We start from the raw sequence: 19067 nt of genomic DNA, 5'->3' as shown, positions 1-19067 counted from the left end.
ATATGTTTATTTTGGAAAGTACTAGACATGGGTATCACCCACTGCTCTAAAGGATTTACCCAATGGATATGATCACCTCTTTGAAAAGCTGAAGTTCAACAGAGTGAGAGTAAAGAATTTTCAGGTTGTTTTTTTTAGGGAATTACATGCATGAATCCTGCTAACAAATAGAGCTGTGAGCGTAACTTTTACCAATTACTTAACGATGAGGTTCCTCCATGCTGCAAAATCCCCAGATATGAGTGGGGCCATTAAACGTTAGATCTTTTCTGCTTTTTCTGAAAACAAAGGCAGCACGTTGAAAACCAAATACTGCAGTGCGTTACTGGCCATTTAATTCAGTCCCTGTCAGATGTGAATTCGAACTCCTAGGCCAAGCTCCATCAGCACAACCTTTGAGACGCCAACTCAATATTTAACAAGAAATGGCATCTTCTGAATGCATCATTTCCATTTCCACCACCAGTGCCTTGCTTCCTAGGCTGGGGTTATCAAGCATGGCTTGGAGGAGGGGAGGAGAGGAAATGACACATCTGCACATGTAATGAGATCACTGATGAGCTCTAATGTAGATGCGTTGCATTTGTATAGCTTAGTCCCAGCGAATTACCAGAGTAAATCATTCCACTGCAAATTTTCTTCTACACCAGTGCAGTGTCAACATTGGAAGTCCCAGATTTCCTTAATGAAGGCTGGGTCTAAGACTGTAAATAAATGGAAAATTGCTTTGGAAAAATGCTTGTCTGCTTTAGTCATTTCCTTCTTAATCATTTGTCTTCAATCAGATTTTGTCTCTGATATTTAAGGTTAAAGTTTTAAAAAACAAAACAAAATGCAAACAATCTTTTAAAATAATATAAGAAGTTATAAACCATTTATAAGGGCATGCATCAAGTCTGGGTCTTGCAAAATTGTCATTGGCAAGGTGGTTCAGATAATGAATAAAAGCAGAAGAGCGATTACCTGATTGTCTTCTATGACCAACCTGATTGCCTTCTGTGATGAGCTAACTGGCTCTGTGGATATGGGGAAAGCAGTGGACGTGAGCTATCTTGATTTTTATTAAAGCTTTTGATATGGTCTCCCACAGTATTCTCACCAGCAAGTTAAAAAAGTATGGATTGGATGAATGGACTATACTGTGGATAGAAAGCTGGCTAGATTGTCGGGCTCAACGGGTAGTGATCAACGGCTTGATGTCTAGTTGGCAGCCGGTATCAAGCGGAGTGCCCCACGGGTCTGTCCTGGGGCTGGTTTTGTTCAACATCTTCATTAATGATCTGGATGATGGGATGGATTTGAACCCTCAGCAAGTTCACAGATGACACTAAGCTGGGGGGAGAGGTAGATACGCTGGAGGGTAGGAATAGGATCCAGAGGGACCTAGACAGATTGGAGGATTGGGCCAAAAGAAATCAGATGAGGTTCAACAAGGACAAGTGCAGCGTCCTGCACTTACGACAGAAGGAGCAACAGGTATATACATTGGGCGTAAGACAAGCACTGGCATTCTACGTAGTCAGGACCAAACCATTTTGGCATCCCACCGAACTGTTCGTGGCAATAGTGGACAGAATTGAAAGGTCTTTCAATCTCCACACAGAGAATTTAATTTTGGATAACTTCTCGTATCCACATGTATTATGATCTGGCCAGGAGTCTCTCCTCCAGACAAGCTGACTGCCCACTCTGCAAGATACCAAACATCCTCAACAGCATTCCTAGTGCAGATCTGTATCCTGGACGTTGGCAAAGCAGCAGCCTGGTCATCTGTGCACACTTTCTCCTCCCATTGCGCCGTCATTCAGTATTCAAGAGATGATGCCAAATTTGGTTGAGCTGTATTGCAGTCTGTGTGACCATGAACTCTGATTCCTCTACCTATTTAACTGCTTGGCAGTCACCAAGAATGGAATGCACACGCGCAATCACTTGAAGAAGCAACAACGGTTACTAACCTTTCATAATTGTTCTGCGAAATGTGTTGCACATGCCCATTCCATGACACACACACACCCCCACGCCCCTCCGCACTGGAGTTTCCAGAAAGAAGAACTGAGGGGGTCAAGGCTCAGCTGGGCCCTTTATACCATCCCCATCATCACACGGTAGCAGAATGTGTTTGAGCTGCCCCCACAGGTACCACTGAGGAAAAAAATGTCCCGCAACTGTGCACGGAGCCCAGGGACGCTGAGTGGAGTGGACATATGCAATACATCTCGAAGAACAACAGTTATGAAAGGTTAGTAACTTTTTTTTCCTGCTCTCCTTTACACCTCGGCAATTCCTCTGAGGCTTTGCTCCCAAAAGGTGAACTAATGTGTGTGAGCGATCTGAAATCCTAGGCTCTATAGTTGTACCAGGAAGTACATTGGGTGAGGTGAACTGTAGTCAGGGGTCTAGTGTTGACTTCCCCTAGTTACCTTACAGTAAAAACTACAATGTCTTGTCTCCGCTAGGATTTTAGAAAGAGATAAGTCACACATGTTAGTTATCCTGTGGTTAAAAAAAACTACCTTTTTTGAAGTGAAGACACACCCTGACATCAGTGGGGTTTCATGAGTGTTTCTGGGTAGGACTTGCTCTAGAATGTCATGATTTATTGGAGCTAAAATTTTCAGAAGTGTTGACTAAGTGTGGGTGCCTCAGACTTTCAGTTTCTAATCTGAGCCCCTTGTGCCACAGGAATCACAGGCCAATGGTGGATTCTCCATCTCTTGATGTCTTCAGATCAAGACTGAATGCCTTTCTGGAAGATCTATTTTAGTCAAGTGCAAGTGAAACTTTATAGCCTGTGACATTCAGGAGGTCAGGGTAGAAGATCTAATGGTCCCCTCTGGCCTTAATAACTATTAATCTGGTTTTCAGAAGTGCTGAGGGCTGCAGTTTCCAATGGGAATTGTGCATCTTTAAAGTGACATGCCATCATTGAAATAATAATAATAATAATAAAATACTCACCATTGGTGTGGTTTTCAAATATGAGTTTATCGTTGCATTCCTGTTCATCCACACAACCACAGATGTAAAATATTCCTTCCTCACTAGACTGATGGGTCATGATGCACCGTGAGGTGTTGTAATTTGGAACCATTACATTTTCTACTGGGAGCTGTGGGTTGTGGCACAGAGTGCTGATCTTAATGCTGTCATTGTCTTGCTTCCTGAAAATATGCAAGGAATCAACAATGCATCAGGCCAAAATCTCTGCATCCAAAAAATATACAATAGCCCTGTATGATAAAAGCATCTCAAACCTGGGCTGCTTGTTAGTTTGATACCATGTGGTGTATGGATTGTTTGCAATGGATATAGTGTAGAGCAGTAGCTCTCAACCTTTCCAGTCTACTGTACCCCTTTCAGGAGTCTGATTTGTCTTGTGTACCCCCAAGTTTCACTTCACTTAAACTACTCACTTACAAAATCAGACCTGAAAATACAAAAGTGTCACAGTACATTATTACTGAGAAATTGCTGACTGTCTCAATTTTACCATATCATTGTAAAATAAATCAATTGGAATATAAATATTGTACTTACATGTGACTGTATAATATATAGAGCAGTATAAACAAGATGTCATATGAAATTTTAGTTTGTGCTGACTTCGCTAGTGCTTTTTATGTAGCTTGTTGTAAAATTAGACAAATATCTAGATGAGTTGATGTACCCCTTGGAAGACCTCTGTATTACCCCCAGGGGTATGTGTATGCCTGGTTGAAAACCACTGGTGTAGAAAGACATTGGAAAAAAAGTAACACTTTTCTTATGAGTCAATGGGAAATTTACAATAGAGATTAATAGCAGGATATGGGTCAAAGAATGAAGCTGTTCTCACTTTCAGGTGACATTGTAAACAAGACATGCAAATTGTAACCAAACTTCTTTGAGCAATTGGCTGAAGTAGGATTGAGTGGACTTGTAGGTTCTAAAGTTTTATATTGTTTTGTTTTTTTGAATGCATTTATTTTTTGTACATAAGTCTACATTTGTAAGTTCAACTTTCATTATAAAGATATTGCACTACGGTACTTGTATTAGGTGAATTGAAATATACTATTTTGTTTTTTACAGTGCAAATATTTGTAATCAAAAATAAATATAACGTGAGCACTGTACACGTTGTAATTGAAATCAATATACACCTCTACCCGGATATAACGCTGTCCTCGGGAGCCAAAAAATCTTACCGCGTTATAGGTGAAACTGCGTTATATCAAACTTGCTTTGATCCGCTGAAGTGCGCAGCCCTCCTCCCCCGGAGTACTGCTTTACCGTGTTATATCCAAATTTGTGTTATTTCGGGTCGTGTTATATCTGGGTAGAGGTGTATTTCAAAATGTAGAAAACATCCAAAAATATTTAAATAAATGATATTCCATTATTGTTTAACAGTGTGATTAATTGTGATTAATTTTTTTTAATCGTTTGACAGCCCTACTTGTAACGTAACGTATTGTTCCAGCACATTGTTCCTGACAGGGAGCTTTTCACTAGCCCAGATTTCATGGGTAGTGTGGCATTATTTGATGTGGTCAAATATCTTCTGGTGACTATAATGAGATCGACACTTATTGTTACATGATCCTACTTCCAAACCAGGTCTGCTGGAATGAAATGCTTGGTGCCCAACTCTTTGTAGCTGCCCCATGTGTGAAAAGCTGGGGAAATGTCTGTATTATCTCTTACGAATATTGTGTGACACTGTTTCCCAGTTCAGTTTTGTACTACAGCTTGCTTGACTGCATAGAGCTAAATCAAAGGAGGCTGATACAGAGCTTAGCAGGAAAGGTAAAACAATGATAGAGGTAAAGTCAGCCTCACATACACAGCTTCAAAGGACTTAAGGCAGGGGTGGCCAACCTGAGCCTGAGAAGGAGCCAGAATTTACCAATGTACATTGCCAAAGAGCCACAGTAATACGTCATCAGCCCCCCATCAGCTCCCAGTGTCTCCCGCCCACCAGCAGCACCGCTGGTCAGCCCCACCTCCTCCCTCCCCACACCTCCTGATCTGCTGCTTCGTGGTGTGCAGGAGGCTTGGGGGGGAGGAGCAGGGCCGGCGCAACCCATTAGGTGACCTAGGCGGTCGCCTAGGGTGCTAACGTTTGGGGGGCGGCGACTGCGGCGGCTGGATCTTCGGCCGTTCCGGTTGTCGGCTGTATTTCAGGGGCGGGACCTTCTGCCACCTCTGTTGGGGGCGGGACCTTCTGCCGCCTAGGGCGGCAAAAAAGCTGGCGGCGCTCCTGGGGATAAGGGGAAGGAGCAAGGGCATAGCAGGCACAGGGGAGGGGGTGGAAAGGGATGGAGTGGGGGCAGAGCCAGGGATTGAGCAGTGCCTATACAAGGAGCCGCATATTAACTTCTGAAGAGTCGCGTGTGGCTCCGGAGCCACAGGTTGGCCACCCCGACTTAAGGTATCAATGGCTGTGCCATTAATGGCAGCAGAACATAGAAGTTAAGGTAACAATGGCTGGCTCCATCCAGGCTAAGAAGTTTTACTCTTCTCAAGTCTAAGCCTGAGATCAAAGGGAACTCAAAAAGTTTCCTGAACCTAGAACAGGTAGGGATTGCAAGAGGCTGGCCAGCATGCATTAGTGAAAAGGCTGACTGTGTAACTGAGCCATTCAGAGACAGGGAGAGAGCTGCAAGCAGAGTGGGTTGTTTCTCCCAACTCTGAGATGGGGAATAAGCCAGACTGGGTGAAGCTACAGATAGAAAGGTTAAGCTTAGGTAAGGCAATATGCGAGTGGGTCTCTTTGCTATTTTAAATCTACTCCTCTTAAGCACTGTGTAACCTTGGGTGCAAAATAAATCCTGCTTTTTTTTTTTTTTTTTTTTTAGAAGCTGTTTCTGTATCACTACAAATGAATGCTGTCACAGGTTCCCGAAGAGAAACTTGTGCGGGGTCCAACAATTGTGTTGTGGTAGCACCTAGAGATGATAATATTTAATTACAATGATATGTCTGCAACCGGTGGTGATGGTGATCCAAATCTCTGCTCTCCAAGATGTGCCAGTAATTTAGCTGATAAAAATGTTCACTCAGAAGAAGGTACTTGGATAAGCACTTGTATTTCATTCTTCTTTTTCAGGTGGAGCCAATAAATGGTATTTTCTGGACTATTCCTCAGTTGGTCACCAAGTTTGTGGTTTAATTGCTAGGTTTAACATGCTGTCCTTGAATGACCACCCCATGTCTGGCTTTCATTCCACAGGGGACAGAACTAATCTTTGGATAACTCTTCACTGTTTCTAGAGATGTCTTGACCTTTTGATTTGACAAAATTATAACATGCAGGAAATAGGGCCCTGAGCATGCCCAATATGTGTGTTTGTGCCCATGTTTACATAACTAATTCAGTTATTGAGTAACTATTGAACAGAAAGAATGGGTGATGTCCCTTCTGAGCATTATCTCCTGATATTTACCCTCCAGACATCCCCTGAGGGAGACTTCAGGGGTAGCCACCAGCAGGGGGCCTACAAAGGACAGTGGCTCTGGAAAGAGCTGTACTGACATGAAAGATGGAGTGGACATCTAGGGAACGTTGTGAAGGGTCTTGGAATGCAGGATTTCCCTGTGGATCTCAGAAGAGCCATGGATCTAAAGGGGCAAATATCCTTGTTTCTCCCTACTCCAAATGGGACAACTCAGAGGAAACAGAGACCTTGATGTCTTGGAGGTTCCAGGAGAATTTTTCCCCCTTCAGTGGGTTTCTATGCAGAAGGCAACGGCAGTGTTGTTTTTTTTAAACATAACTGCACCATTTAACTACACCCAGGTAATACAGTGAGCAATGCCCTGAAAATGCATACAATAAACCTTATCAGAGGAATAATTCTCGATGTTTTTATATGAGGTGTTATAATGTAATCAATCCTAGAGTTGTACAATACTCTAGTTAAACAATATTTTTAATGGACAGAGTTCATTTACTTTTAGTACCCTAGATCACCAGCCTTTTTAACAAGGGCGTTGTGGAATATTTTCAAGTGTGTCTCAGGGCCAGATTTTTAAAGGTCTTTAGGCACCTACTGGCATCTTTAGGTATTGCTAGGTTTAACATTTCATCCTTGAATGACCATATCTGACTTTCATTCTATAGAGGACATAACTAGCCTTTGGACACTCTTTACTGCTTCTAAAGATGTCTTGATCTTTTGATTGACAAAACTATAATGTGCAGGTAATAGGGCCCTGAGCATGTCCAGTATGTGATTGTGGTGATTATCTGTTGTGTTCGTTCCCTTTGGGGCACCTGGCATTGGCCACCGTCAGAAGACCGGATACTGGGCTAGATGGACCTTTGGTCTGATCCAGATGGCTGTTCTTATAGAAATCATATTATAATATCAGTAGTAATTGACTTCTCAAAAGATTTCACTTTCTGGAATTAATGCATTTGGTTGAACAGCATACATTTTGAATTAAATGTTGATGAATTTTCTGCATCCCATGTAGCTGTGTTGTTTTAGTCAATAATAAAAAATAGTTAAAATATTTAAGGACCTGATCCTGAAAACTCACTCGAGAAGCTGCATTCATTTTAGTGGAATTACTCACATGAATAAGGTTGGCAGAATTGGGCCAAAGCTATGATAGCAGTAGTCTGTACTTTGAGGTTTTATTTTAAATTAGTATTCTATACTATGTCATGTTATGATGTCAAACAGCCTGTTAAAGTCAATGGAAATCCAACTAGATCCAAATTCAATAGCTTGGGTCCATTTTTAGTTATTGTTTATTGCTTGTATATCATCACAATATACATAGTGCTTTACAATACAGATGACAATTAGATTAAACTGAGAACAAACAGGAAATGGTAAGAGAGAACATATGGTTATGTAGGCCCTTGGATGCTTGGTGCATGTGTCTTGGTGGCAACCAAATGTTACTTTATTATTGAATTAAGTTATTTCAAAAGTATCCGAGCCGATAGGAATATAACACTCCTTGAGAAGTGGGTTCGGACAAGTGTTTTAGGAGGAGGATGCCTGGATTCAGAAACTAGGTAGATAAACGTTGTATGAGAACCTATATAGATTAGAATGACCGATAGGGACAGGAATCTGTCTTGGTACATGGCCTCCATCACTGTAGTATCTGATTAGGACACTCTGATCAGGTAGTCACTTGAGCCCAGATCCTCAAAGGTAATCAGTAGAAGTTAGGAGCCCAGATACCTTTTGAGGGTCTGGGACATGGAAGCTAGTGTGTGGCATTGTTCTTGGGAAATCAGAACAAAATAAGGTCTGAAGATGGATGTGGGCAAAGAAGGCATCCCCAGGGAAGCAACTCGGGCTAAGTGAAAAGGTGATCAGGGTAAGAGCAGAGAGGTCAGAGGGGGAGCAACTTTGTGAAGATCTTTGAAGACGAAGGGTTTGATACTGCTCTGACAGGGAACAGTATGAATTTGTGCATATACCCGTATTCATTATAAGGGGCAGAAAAATGGTCTTGGGGCTGAGACACAAGAATGGGAGTCAGGAGACCAGAACAATATTCCTGGCTCTGCCACAGACTCCCTGTGTGATTTGGATACTTCAGTTCTCCGTATGTCTGTACTTCATCTCATCTCACGGGTATTGTGAACTAAATGTCAGCAAAGCACCCGGAGATCCTTGGACAGACGGTGCTGTCAAAGCGCAAAATAGTGTCCTTTGTATAGCACCACAGATGTACACAGGGCTGGATGGTGAGTAACATACATGGCAATAGTAGCCCCTCTCCATGGCTGTACCGTGTTGTATGGTCAATACAGCTGGAGTGCCTCATAAGGTCTCAGACTTTTTTTTAAGGAGAGGAGGGGGGGGAGCTTGGCAGCTATTAACTGGGAGATTGTTCCAGTTCTAATGGGTGGCGCATGTGTGTGCACGGTATAGAGCCATATCTATTTAACAGCTAATAGAATGGTTTCCTGTTAGTAACTGTGAAAGCAGCATTCCAGAATTAGATGCGTGTCCCGGCGCTTTGCAGAGAGCACTGACAATGGTCTCCAGGGGGAAGAGCTTAACCACAAAACTGAGTCGTCGTGTTTTCTTTGGACTCTTGGGTTTTTCTTTCAAAAACAGCTTTTATCAGCGTTTCAAGAACACAGATTTGGAAGGAAATGAAAAGCCAATGCAAAGCCAGCCCCAGAGAGTGACTGCGGTAACTGTGCCACAACCTCCAGTGAAAACAGGCACTTTTACCAAGTCACATTTACCGCTGCTAGGACTGTGAACATGTAACTCTTCCAGACGGGCCTCCACCATGCTCTGCACCAAGAGTGGCAAAAAAACCCTGCAGTCGGCAAGTTGTCAGCTGGATGCTTTCCCCACTCGTGGGGGGTGAAGACTGAAGGTACCCACCCAAGTCTCTCCAGAGTGGATGAATGCAATGTGCTTCTAAGAGATCGAATGCCAACGCACTGGAGACCATATGGAGACCTTGAAAAAACGAGGCTAGGTCATGCAACCTGGGAGTTCCTGTGCATAAGGAAACTATAGACATAATTACCTTTGCACTCATGATGATCTCCCATCCTGGGATCGCCAAGTGGGGAAAGTGAGGCACACAGAGGTTCCATGACTTGTTCAACGTTGCTCAGAAAGTCAGTGGTAGAGCCAGGGATAGAACCCAGATCTGCTCTTCTTTAGCCACTAGCCTATGTGGAAAACTGAACTACAATCCTGAAACCTGAATGCCGAAGGACACCTGACCTAGTGCATCAAGGGGGCCCCCAATAACCTTGAGGAAAATAATTCAGAAAGTTACAATAATGATCTCCCTTCTGGGTCACGGAGAACAAGATTGTATTTTGGGGGTGAACTTGTCACTTACACCTGGAGCATACAGGAGAAAAAACGATTGATATAAAGCTGGGTACCAAATAAAACACTAGGAAAAGTTGCTTAAATGTGCCTTTGTCAACAGAAGATGGGATCTAAAGTCCACTCTAGGCAGTAGGAGTCTGAATTGACTTCAGTGGATTTGCCCCTAAAAGGTCAATGTCTTCTGGGGCGTCTTCACACAGGAAATCTGAATTCCACAAAACAGAACAAGCTGTATCCTCTGTGGCGACTGCCTGCTAACAGCCTGCCGGGGCAGGATAAGATTGTGCTAACAAGCTCCTGGCAAGTGAAGATGCTGAGGAGGAGGAGGAGGAAAGAGAGGTGTGGCTGTGTGGTGACGGGCTTTCATACCACCGACTCTTTCACAGCTCACAGAAACATACCTACCTCTTCCTTAGTGATTTATTAATAAGGAACTGTTATCCTGTGGCCACCGGGTGACTTCCTCACCAGACGAGGTGAGTGATTTGCTGTGAGTATTTACAGTTCGATTCCATGTGAGACGATTAATGCTGCTGTTTTGGTTTCTCCGGCAACTGTGGGCTTCTGCTGATAGAGCCAATGAAATGTCTTGGGGTTACTATCCCCCAGAGAGAGATTCAGTTTTGTTTTCAGACTTCAAGGCCTTGTCTTTACTTAGAAAAAAGGTGTGTTAGCTAACACATGGTAACTAACTCAAGGGAAAACCATAGTGAAGACAAAGCAATTTGCAGCTTTGAGGCTAATTAGCAGGTCAAGGTGAAGACTACGGGGAGCCTAGTCTTCATCTCAACCTGCTAGCTAATATGAAACTACAAATTGCCTGGCCCAGCCAATCACAGCATTTCCCTATATCGCGAATAGGAGATTCATAGGTTCCAAGGTCAGAAGGGACCATTGGGATCCTCTGTATGAGTGCAGGGCTAGAATTTCTGCTTAGTTTTATGGCACTGGCTCCATGCACTTTTAAATAATTCAGATACTTTTTACCATACTGTCACGGAGTCACTGGGCCAATGCTCTGGAACTGCTCCGTATGAAGCCAGCCAGGACTCTGGGGGAGCATGCCTCCTCTCTCTGAGCATACTGTCACCAGGGCAAGAAGCTTCCACCTTCCTGGGTCTGACCTCAGAGCATGAGGCATCCCTTTCCACACCGTGTGCTTCCCGCAGCAAGTCCGCCCATGCAGGGCTCCTGGGGAAGCCAGAGGGCCCTGCACCCCAACTCCACAGCCAGCAGTGACTTTCAACCAATGTAAAACGGAAGGTTTATTAGTCGACAGGAACACCGCGTAGAACAAAATGTCTGAGCACAGAAATCAGTGACTTTCAGCGAAGTCCATCTTGGGGGACCTTGGGCCAGACACCCTGGACTCCCTCTCTTCCAGTCCCCACAAGCAGGCTGCCCAGGTTCCAGCTACCAGACTTCTGACACGCCTGATGCTCCTCCTCCTGGTCTTTGTCTTGCTTCTCAGGCAAAGTGTCACCTGGTCATCACCTGGTTGCATCCCCCTTCTGGGTCTCAAGTTACGAAGCCATTGCAGCTGGAGCAGCATCATCTGCCCCCGGGGGTCTCAGCCAAAGTCATACACCCTTATCCCACCACCTATGCATTGGTGCAATACACAGGGAAACTGAGGCAGGCACACACAGTATTCATGCAAAACAGTAAAACTCACATAGGCTCAAAAATAAGACTCCCATACAACATAACAAGGGAAAATCCCCGCTTCGTCACACATACAGAAAGCACATTGGTAATAGGATTGTTGCTTACCATATGGCCACACAGATTTCATATGGACTCTCACAATAGGAGTTCAAATTACAGTTGCTGTAGCACACCTTTTCCTCACACACTGGGGAGGTGGAGTCGCACCATTTACACAAGTTGGTCTTCAGATTTCTTCGTGCCCCGGCAGAACATGCTGCAAATAGAAACAACGCCTTTGAATTATTGATTTTCTTTGTCACTCTTGTCTCGAGTCTTAGCTGGCACTTAGTTTGCCTATGAAAAACTGTGTGATTCACAGAACCACAGGAGGAGAGAGGGAAGCCTGCGCACAAGCCCGAGCTCACTCTGCTGTTTGTAAGTGCATTGGTTAATCGTTTTCCTTTACTGAACTCTTTGGTCAAATGTGTTAGGCCAGAATTCACAGACAGCAACTGCAACTACATGAGCACCAAGGAAGCAGGTCCTGCTGGAGAGTGCTTATTTCAAAGCTGAAAATTCTGAGCTGCCAAAGGCAGTGTGGTCCAGTGGATAGCGCACGGGACTGGGAGTCAGGAGACTTGGGTTCTATTCCTGGCTCTGCTACTGACCCACTAGGCAGCAGGGGAGGGGCGTAGCTTTAGTGGGAGTTCGTGGAAAACCAAGGGTGCAAAAACACCCTGTGGGGGCGAGGGGGAGCTTAATTTGCTCATTTGCACAAGAAGTTGCACATGGCTCCAAAGCCTGGGCCCTGTGTCATGGTGGCGCTGCTCCTGGCCATGTTGCTGCATAATGATGCCAGAGGCCCAAAGGGCAAAATCTCCCCAGAGGGAGCACCAGGGGAGAGGCAATACCTCAGTGTGTCCCAGTCTCCAGGCGGCAAGGATGGGGGCGGGGCACTGGGCTTGTGGCAGGGACTCTCTCAACAGCTGGGAACAGATGCTGAGTGGAGCCACCTCCCCCATCGCATCTCGGGTGGGATGTCTCTCACTGCCGTGCGTAACCGGGACTGGCCCTGCACTGAGGCTGGCCCCCACCAGACCACACACCCACCCCTGGCACTGTCATTGTGTCATCATCTCTTTGTACTTCTTGTCACACGCGGTTACACTGGATTTAGTAGGATGCACCCATTTAATTGGGATGCTACGTCCACCCCGCTACTGTGTGACCTTGACTGTGATCACTTGACCTCCGTTTCTCCATCTGTAAAATGGAGATAAAGAAAATTACTTTATAAAATGCTTTGAGATCTGCAGAGAAGAAGTGCTATATTGGAGCTAAAGATTAGTGTTGTTTTCCCTTTGATGGGCGTTGAGAGATAAGTGAACCACAACCTTTCTTCCAAATGCCCCTGAACTTAGGGATGGGATGAGGAGGTTGGAAATGTTGGTCTGAATCTGAAGTTAGCTAGTGCCTCTGATGTTCTAATGGGCCAGCTCAAAACCTCTGTTCTGAACAATGCTGAGCTTTGGTGGGGGAGGGGTTTCTGGATTTCACTCTGGACCCAGACTTTTCAAGGTGAGGCCCTCCCTCTAACTGAAAGCCTTTGGGTAGTACTTTCTGCAGCACAGGATACTGTTGTGTACAGACACCTTTTTTCTAAACACACACCACGATGAAGAAATAATTGCAGCAGGCGTGCAGTAGCTGCTGTGTACGTGGCCTGGGTACAAAATCATATTTATTTTTGTACCAGAGCTGAAGGAACTATTTTAGGTTAAGGAATAAATCTCAGCTAAATTTAAACTTCCTGTTGGAAAGCTGCTTATTTTGATTTAAAAAGGGCAAACAAAAGAGCCATCAAATAATTTTTTTTTAAAAATAGCCCAAATGTAGGCACCGAATTAACATAGCCTGATTTTCAAAGGCGCTGAGTATCTAAAATCCTCGCTGATTTCAATGAGAGCTGTCAGCTCTCTCCACTTCACAATGAGATTTTCAAAACTACCAAAGAGATTTGGACACCCAATTCCCATTAAAACCCCACTGTGCCTGATTCTCCTGTGACAATGATTGGTTTTATGTCCTTAATATAATCATCCCATTAATTTTAATGAGAATTGGGTTTCCAAATCCGCTGTGAGACTCGGAAAATCGTAGCCTTTGAAAATCAGGGCACTCTAAGTTAGGAGCCTAACTTTAGTCACCTAGATTTGAAAACTTTGGCCATGTGTTCATGTGTTTATTTTTCCAGAAGACTAGCCTGAAACTTAATTTTCAAAATAGAGCCCCAATCCTGCAAACTCCCACTCACCTACCTAGTCCCTACTCACATGAGCTGTCCCACTGATTTCAAAGGTGCCTCTTGCTTCAGTTGTCTAACTCCTCACAGGAATACGGATTTTCAGGATCAGGTCTTTGAATGCCAAGTGTCAGAACTTTGTAGCAAAAACTTCAGGAACTCTTTAAAAGAAGCACTGATGCCACCAGCCCTACGGTATGTTAGTGAGGGACGCCGCAGTTGTACCAAGGATGATATTGTGCCTTATTTTGCTGTGGCAGAGAAAGGACTTGTTCCTTTAATCTTATCACACGGCAAAGAATCTAGTAGCAGATGACCATAGCAAAATAAAAGGCCAGTTAATATATACGGAGTCCTAATTTTCGGTTGCTCGAGTTGTCTATATTGAAGTATAATTTTTAAGTACCCCAGGCAGAATGTGCTTTTTGTCCAGATTTCTCCAAAGGGCTCGTATTTAGGCACCTGAGTGAAGTGACCAGGTACTCAACTGTGCTGATCACCCTGCAGCCGCCACTGTTCTCAATAAGGCAATCCTCAGTACAGTCCCTATCAATGGGATCCGCTGGCTGCTGAACACTTTGGGCATCCGACCTTTTCCCTTCAGTGCCTAACTCCGAGCTCCTGAAAATCTGGCCCCAAGTATCTTAGTTATTGTTACTTTATATTTTGGATAGCAGTGCCAAAAATCCAGTGTAATAACATTCTCTCTAGGAATTGATATCACACCCATCACTGTGGTAACTGAGTGCCTCAGCTGGGAATAAAGTCAGCCTTCTCCAATATCTTTGTGTCCTTTTCATCCGGGTCTAATGGAGTTCAAAGTTTTCCATCATTAATTATCTAAAGTTTATTCTATGAAAAAGTCAAATTCTGCCCTGGGACGAATTTCCTATTGACACACATCTGGGGAAAGAACCTAGCCTTGGATGTTCTCTAAGTGCAGGCATAGTTATCCACTAGTGAACTCAAAGGCATCCTGTGGTACCCCCTTAGCCATTAGTCTAAACATACGTAACCGGCACCTGGGGGGAGAAAACCCCAAAGACAATCTTTGAGTTAGAGAGGGAGTGGAAAAATGCCTCATGGCATTAAGGGATTTTAACTTCCTTGCTTCCCAAATCTAAGGAGTGCAGGCCGCTCTGACATCATCTCGTGGGCCTAGTGTGATCCTTCCATCAGCACTGCTGCCCCTCTGACGTGCATCAATAAAAGAACAATTGGAACCCTTACACCCAGAAATAAACCATTTACAGATCTGAGCCCAAGGTTCACAACCAAGAAGGAAGCCTGGCTGGCGCAGACAAATCTGTTGATTCCGTCAACTGTGAAGAGGAATTTTTTTTTAATTGACCCATGAAAGAGTTAAAATGCCACACAACAAGGGCATCTCCAAGAAGCAGCATTGTGGCTGTGAGATGGGAATTTGGGAGGACAGGGATGGGGGGTCAAACCAAGAAGATAGGCAAGGTTACTATAAAACTTCGGTACAAACTGATACCAAGAGTTCTGCACTTTGGGCCAGCTCCTGGCCCTATTGAAGCCAATGGTGATTTTGCTGATGACCTCAGTGAGACCAGGATTGGAGGATAACCTCCCAAGCACACTGCTTTGAACACTGCTACTGGACCTCCTAAAACTGGCCTGACCTGAAACCCTGGCGCCAAATGCCCCTTAGCTTTAAAGAGTCAATCCAGGTCTGGGTCTCACCAGCTCATCTCTCTCCAGGTCTGATTCTCATTTTACATTTTACATTCTCATGCCCCCTTTAAGGTCCCTTTACATGTTTACCAGAGTGGTCTTAGTGCAACTGGCCCTCTGTCACTACAACTGTGGAGAAATTGGAATCCAGCTCCCAGCTTTGCTGCTGAAGGGCTCATTGCAAGCACTCGCTGGGGGATCTAGGGGAAAAGGGTGATGCAGATATAATTTGGGTGATGACCGTCTTCCTCAGAAGACGAAGCTAGAATGTTGGTGACCAGCTATGCTGAAAAACTAGATTGAGTGGGAAGGCTCTATGCTTTTCTTTACAGATGTCCTCCTGAAGCCTAGTGAACAAGACCAGTGCTTGAGCCGGCCTGTGTCAAATATCCACCTGGGGAAACTCAAACCGGAAGAGGAGGATTGTTCCTCTGTTGTCTGCAAAGGAGAGGAAGCACACAAGCTATGGGGGTAAAATGAAAAGAAAATGAAAGATTCCATGAGTGAAGATCTGGGGGCCTCCCGTTAGAATTTTTGGATCCATTTACTAAGAAAGACACTAATAGATAGCGCTTGATTTACTGCCATTCCTGTGAATAACCCCTGTTGCAGTCAACAGGAGTTGGGAAGGTGGATCAGTAATTATACTCAACAGCTGTGTGGTGCTTTTTATCTTCAAAAAATGTTATCGCACCCATACAAGATAGATAAGGATTATTATTCTTGTGTTACAGATGGTGAAACTGAGGCATAAAAGATAGACAGTGACAGAACCAGGAGCTCCTGGCTTCCAGTCATGTGTTCATTTCATTAGTCCCCACGTCAGTCCACATATTATCCTGTTTACATTCTGCTTGTGACAGATGTGGCAATTCCCCACAATATCCCTGAAAGATCTCATAATATTATTGTGGGCCATGATTGTATGTAATCTCTCTAGTGGGGAGATGTGACAGATGTGAGATCTGGGAGTTCAAAAGACTATATTGGGACAATAAGTGTTAAGAGAGAAATTCATGCAAATTATCGCAATTCTGCTTATGCAAAACCCCAGCCTTTTGAAGCCATGCCCTGAGGTGAGGGTCATTGTCTTCTGTGACAGGCAGTCAGTAGGCCAAGATCAAAGGCCAAAGCTGTATAAAGAAATGGTTTTGGATCTGGATCTAAGCCACATGAACTTGTAACCCTGGGGAAAACCCACTTGTGGGTTTTGAAGGACTAAAACCTAGCAGAGCCTGAGGCTGGAGTTAGAGGTGACCTAGCACACTTTTAGCATGCCTTTTGTTTTAGCATGTTTTCTCTGTCATGCTTTTATTTTAAGAATAAATGTTTGCTTAGAAGGAGCTATGTCGTAGCTTATAGTTGTGGGAAATCCACTGGTTATAGCCCTTGAAAAGAAAGCCAGGCACAAACACTGGCCTTTTAGGCAGTCTGGCTTGCTGGGGATTACACAGGGTAAGGCAGGGAGCTGTGCAGCCTTTAAATCCACGGTCAGGAGGAAGTGAGATGAGGTTCTCCGCCCAACAGAGGTGATGTCTGGAAGCCTGAAGTAGTTGCCCTTGATGGACTACGGAGGAGGAATATAGACGCCCCCCGACTTATGCAATCGTTCCGTTCCAGAAAGCCTTGCGTAACTCGAATTTTGCATAAGTCGGAAACGTATACTCGTACGTTACGCAAAAATTTCTGCAACTCGAAAATCCTATTTCTGGCTTATGGAACTTTTTCCGTAAGTGCAAATTTGTGTAAGTCGGGTATTGCGTAACCCGGGGAGCGTCTGTACAGGTGCAGTTGCTCTGAAACTGTGACGTTGCTCACTATGTGTTTGCTTGGAAACAATGTTTTGTGACTGTAAATACTGGAATGGAATAGTGAATGAACTACGTGCAGTTGTAACAGTTGCTGAAGTGTGTGTGGACATACCACGTTCTCTAAAGAATGATTTAGTTTGGTTTGTTGTTTATGCCCCTATCCTGCAAAACACCACGTGCAGTCAGATTCTGTGCATTCCTTTTGATTTCCAGGCTCAGGGTCTCAGCTTGTTTAACCAGACAATATTGTACCAGTGCCTGTGGAGGAACTAACGATTTGACAGTGTCATTTGTACTGCACAATGAAGAAATCAAGGCAAATATCAATTAAAAAAAATCTAATATAATTATGTAAATAAGATCAATAAATAATGTTGCATTGAGTCAAAATTCTGTGGAGATTGTCTTAAACTATGTTTTGCATGGATTCCATTAGCTTTTCTGAGAGAGATTATGGCAGGAACACCTTCTCTTTTTTAACAAGTAAAAATAAGTGTAAGAAACCCACCAAAGTTCCTTCAGAACTTTGTGTCCCTGAACAATTAGCTCGTAGGCACGGTTTAGCTGCCACATCACTCAGAGTGTCCTAATTAGACCCAGATGAACACTTTCAATATTAATACTCAGATGATTTAATAAAGCTGCACAAGCAGTAAAAGTAACAATACGCTTCCATAAAGGGGTTCCAGATGTTGCTGAGGCAAATGCTAAACATCAAAATAAAAACTTAAAAAAAAGCTGGATAAGCAAAACTTGGAACGAACTATAAACTAATTAAATGCGGGGTGAGTTTTCCAAAAAATAAATTGAAGCCATAAGGACGTGATATGAGCCAATAAAATAATAGGTAGTCAAAGTTACTGTGAAACAACAGTTTGGAAGGGTGGTCTGAAGTCACCAATAGGTGGGTTACTTTGTGCTTTGTCTCTTCCTCCACAGTAATCTTTTGTGTCCTTGTGTATGTGAACAGGTTCATGCATTTTGGTGTTGGTTGCTATGAATCAGAAGCTGTTTCAGAAAGGATAAGAGCTGACTCTAAGCATTTGAACACAGACATGAACCACAAAAATTTTTTAGGATATCTCTTACTGGAGCAGCAGAACTGATACCACAGCCCAAGGGGCTTTAAAGTTTGCTTTTCAGTTGCTTTGAGGGGCCTGTGTTCTACCCTGTTGCCTGTGTGCTATTGCTCACCTCAGCCCAGAGGGGCCCATGTTCTACCATTTTTGCACTTGCAATTGTCCCCATGACAGGGTGCTGTTAACAGCTTCAAATTGGGCTCTGGAAGCCAGCACCCTGGTCACTTAGAACACCCAGGGCATGGGGTGTGGTTAGGATAGAAGGGAGCATTTCCACTTGTTGGTAATTTGATGAGTTAATGAGGTAATTGAGCTCACCAGCTGGAGAGACCAGGTAGGAAAGCAGGAAGTGTAAAAGGCTAACCCTGGACGCAGGAAAGGAGCTTCTCATAACTTACTCACAGCCTCAGACTTCAAGGCCAGAAGGGAGCATCATGATCATCTAGTCTGACCTCCTGCACATTGCAGGCCACAGAAACTCACCCACCCACTCCTGTAATAGACCCCTAACCTCTGGCCGAGTTACTGTAGTCTGCAAATCATGATTTAAAGACTTCAAGTTACAGAGAATCCATCATTTACATTAGTTTAAACCTGCAAGTGATCCATACCCCATGCTGCAGAGGAAGGCGAAAAATCCCCAAGGTCTCTGCCAATTTGACCCAGGGGAAAATTCCTTCCTGACCCCAAATATGGCAATCAGTTA

The 19067-nt window shown here is 44.0% G+C and overlaps 1 protein-coding gene across 1 annotated transcript in view; it reads right to left on the bottom strand.

Moving 5' to 3' along the window:
• LOC101930851 (TGF-beta receptor type-2-like) overlaps window positions 1–19067 on the bottom strand; it is a 53787-nt gene that overhangs the window by 9906 nt on the left and 24814 nt on the right. Inside the window, exons 2-3 of the mRNA XM_005279831.4 lie at window positions 11595–11745; window positions 2962–3164 (exon numbers count right to left, since the gene is read on the bottom strand). Of these exons, the coding sequence (XP_005279888.1) occupies window positions 2962–3164; window positions 11595–11745 (354 nt within the window). The remainder of the gene's footprint in view (window positions 1–2961; window positions 3165–11594; window positions 11746–19067) is intronic.

This window comes from Chrysemys picta, chromosome 11, assembly GCF_011386835.1.
Source record: "Chrysemys picta bellii isolate R12L10 chromosome 11, ASM1138683v2, whole genome shotgun sequence".
Classification (NCBI taxonomy): domain Eukaryota; kingdom Metazoa; phylum Chordata; order Testudines; family Emydidae; genus Chrysemys; species Chrysemys picta.
Note: the sequence above shows the minus strand (reverse complement) of the source record. Positions and strands in the feature narration are given on the sequence as shown.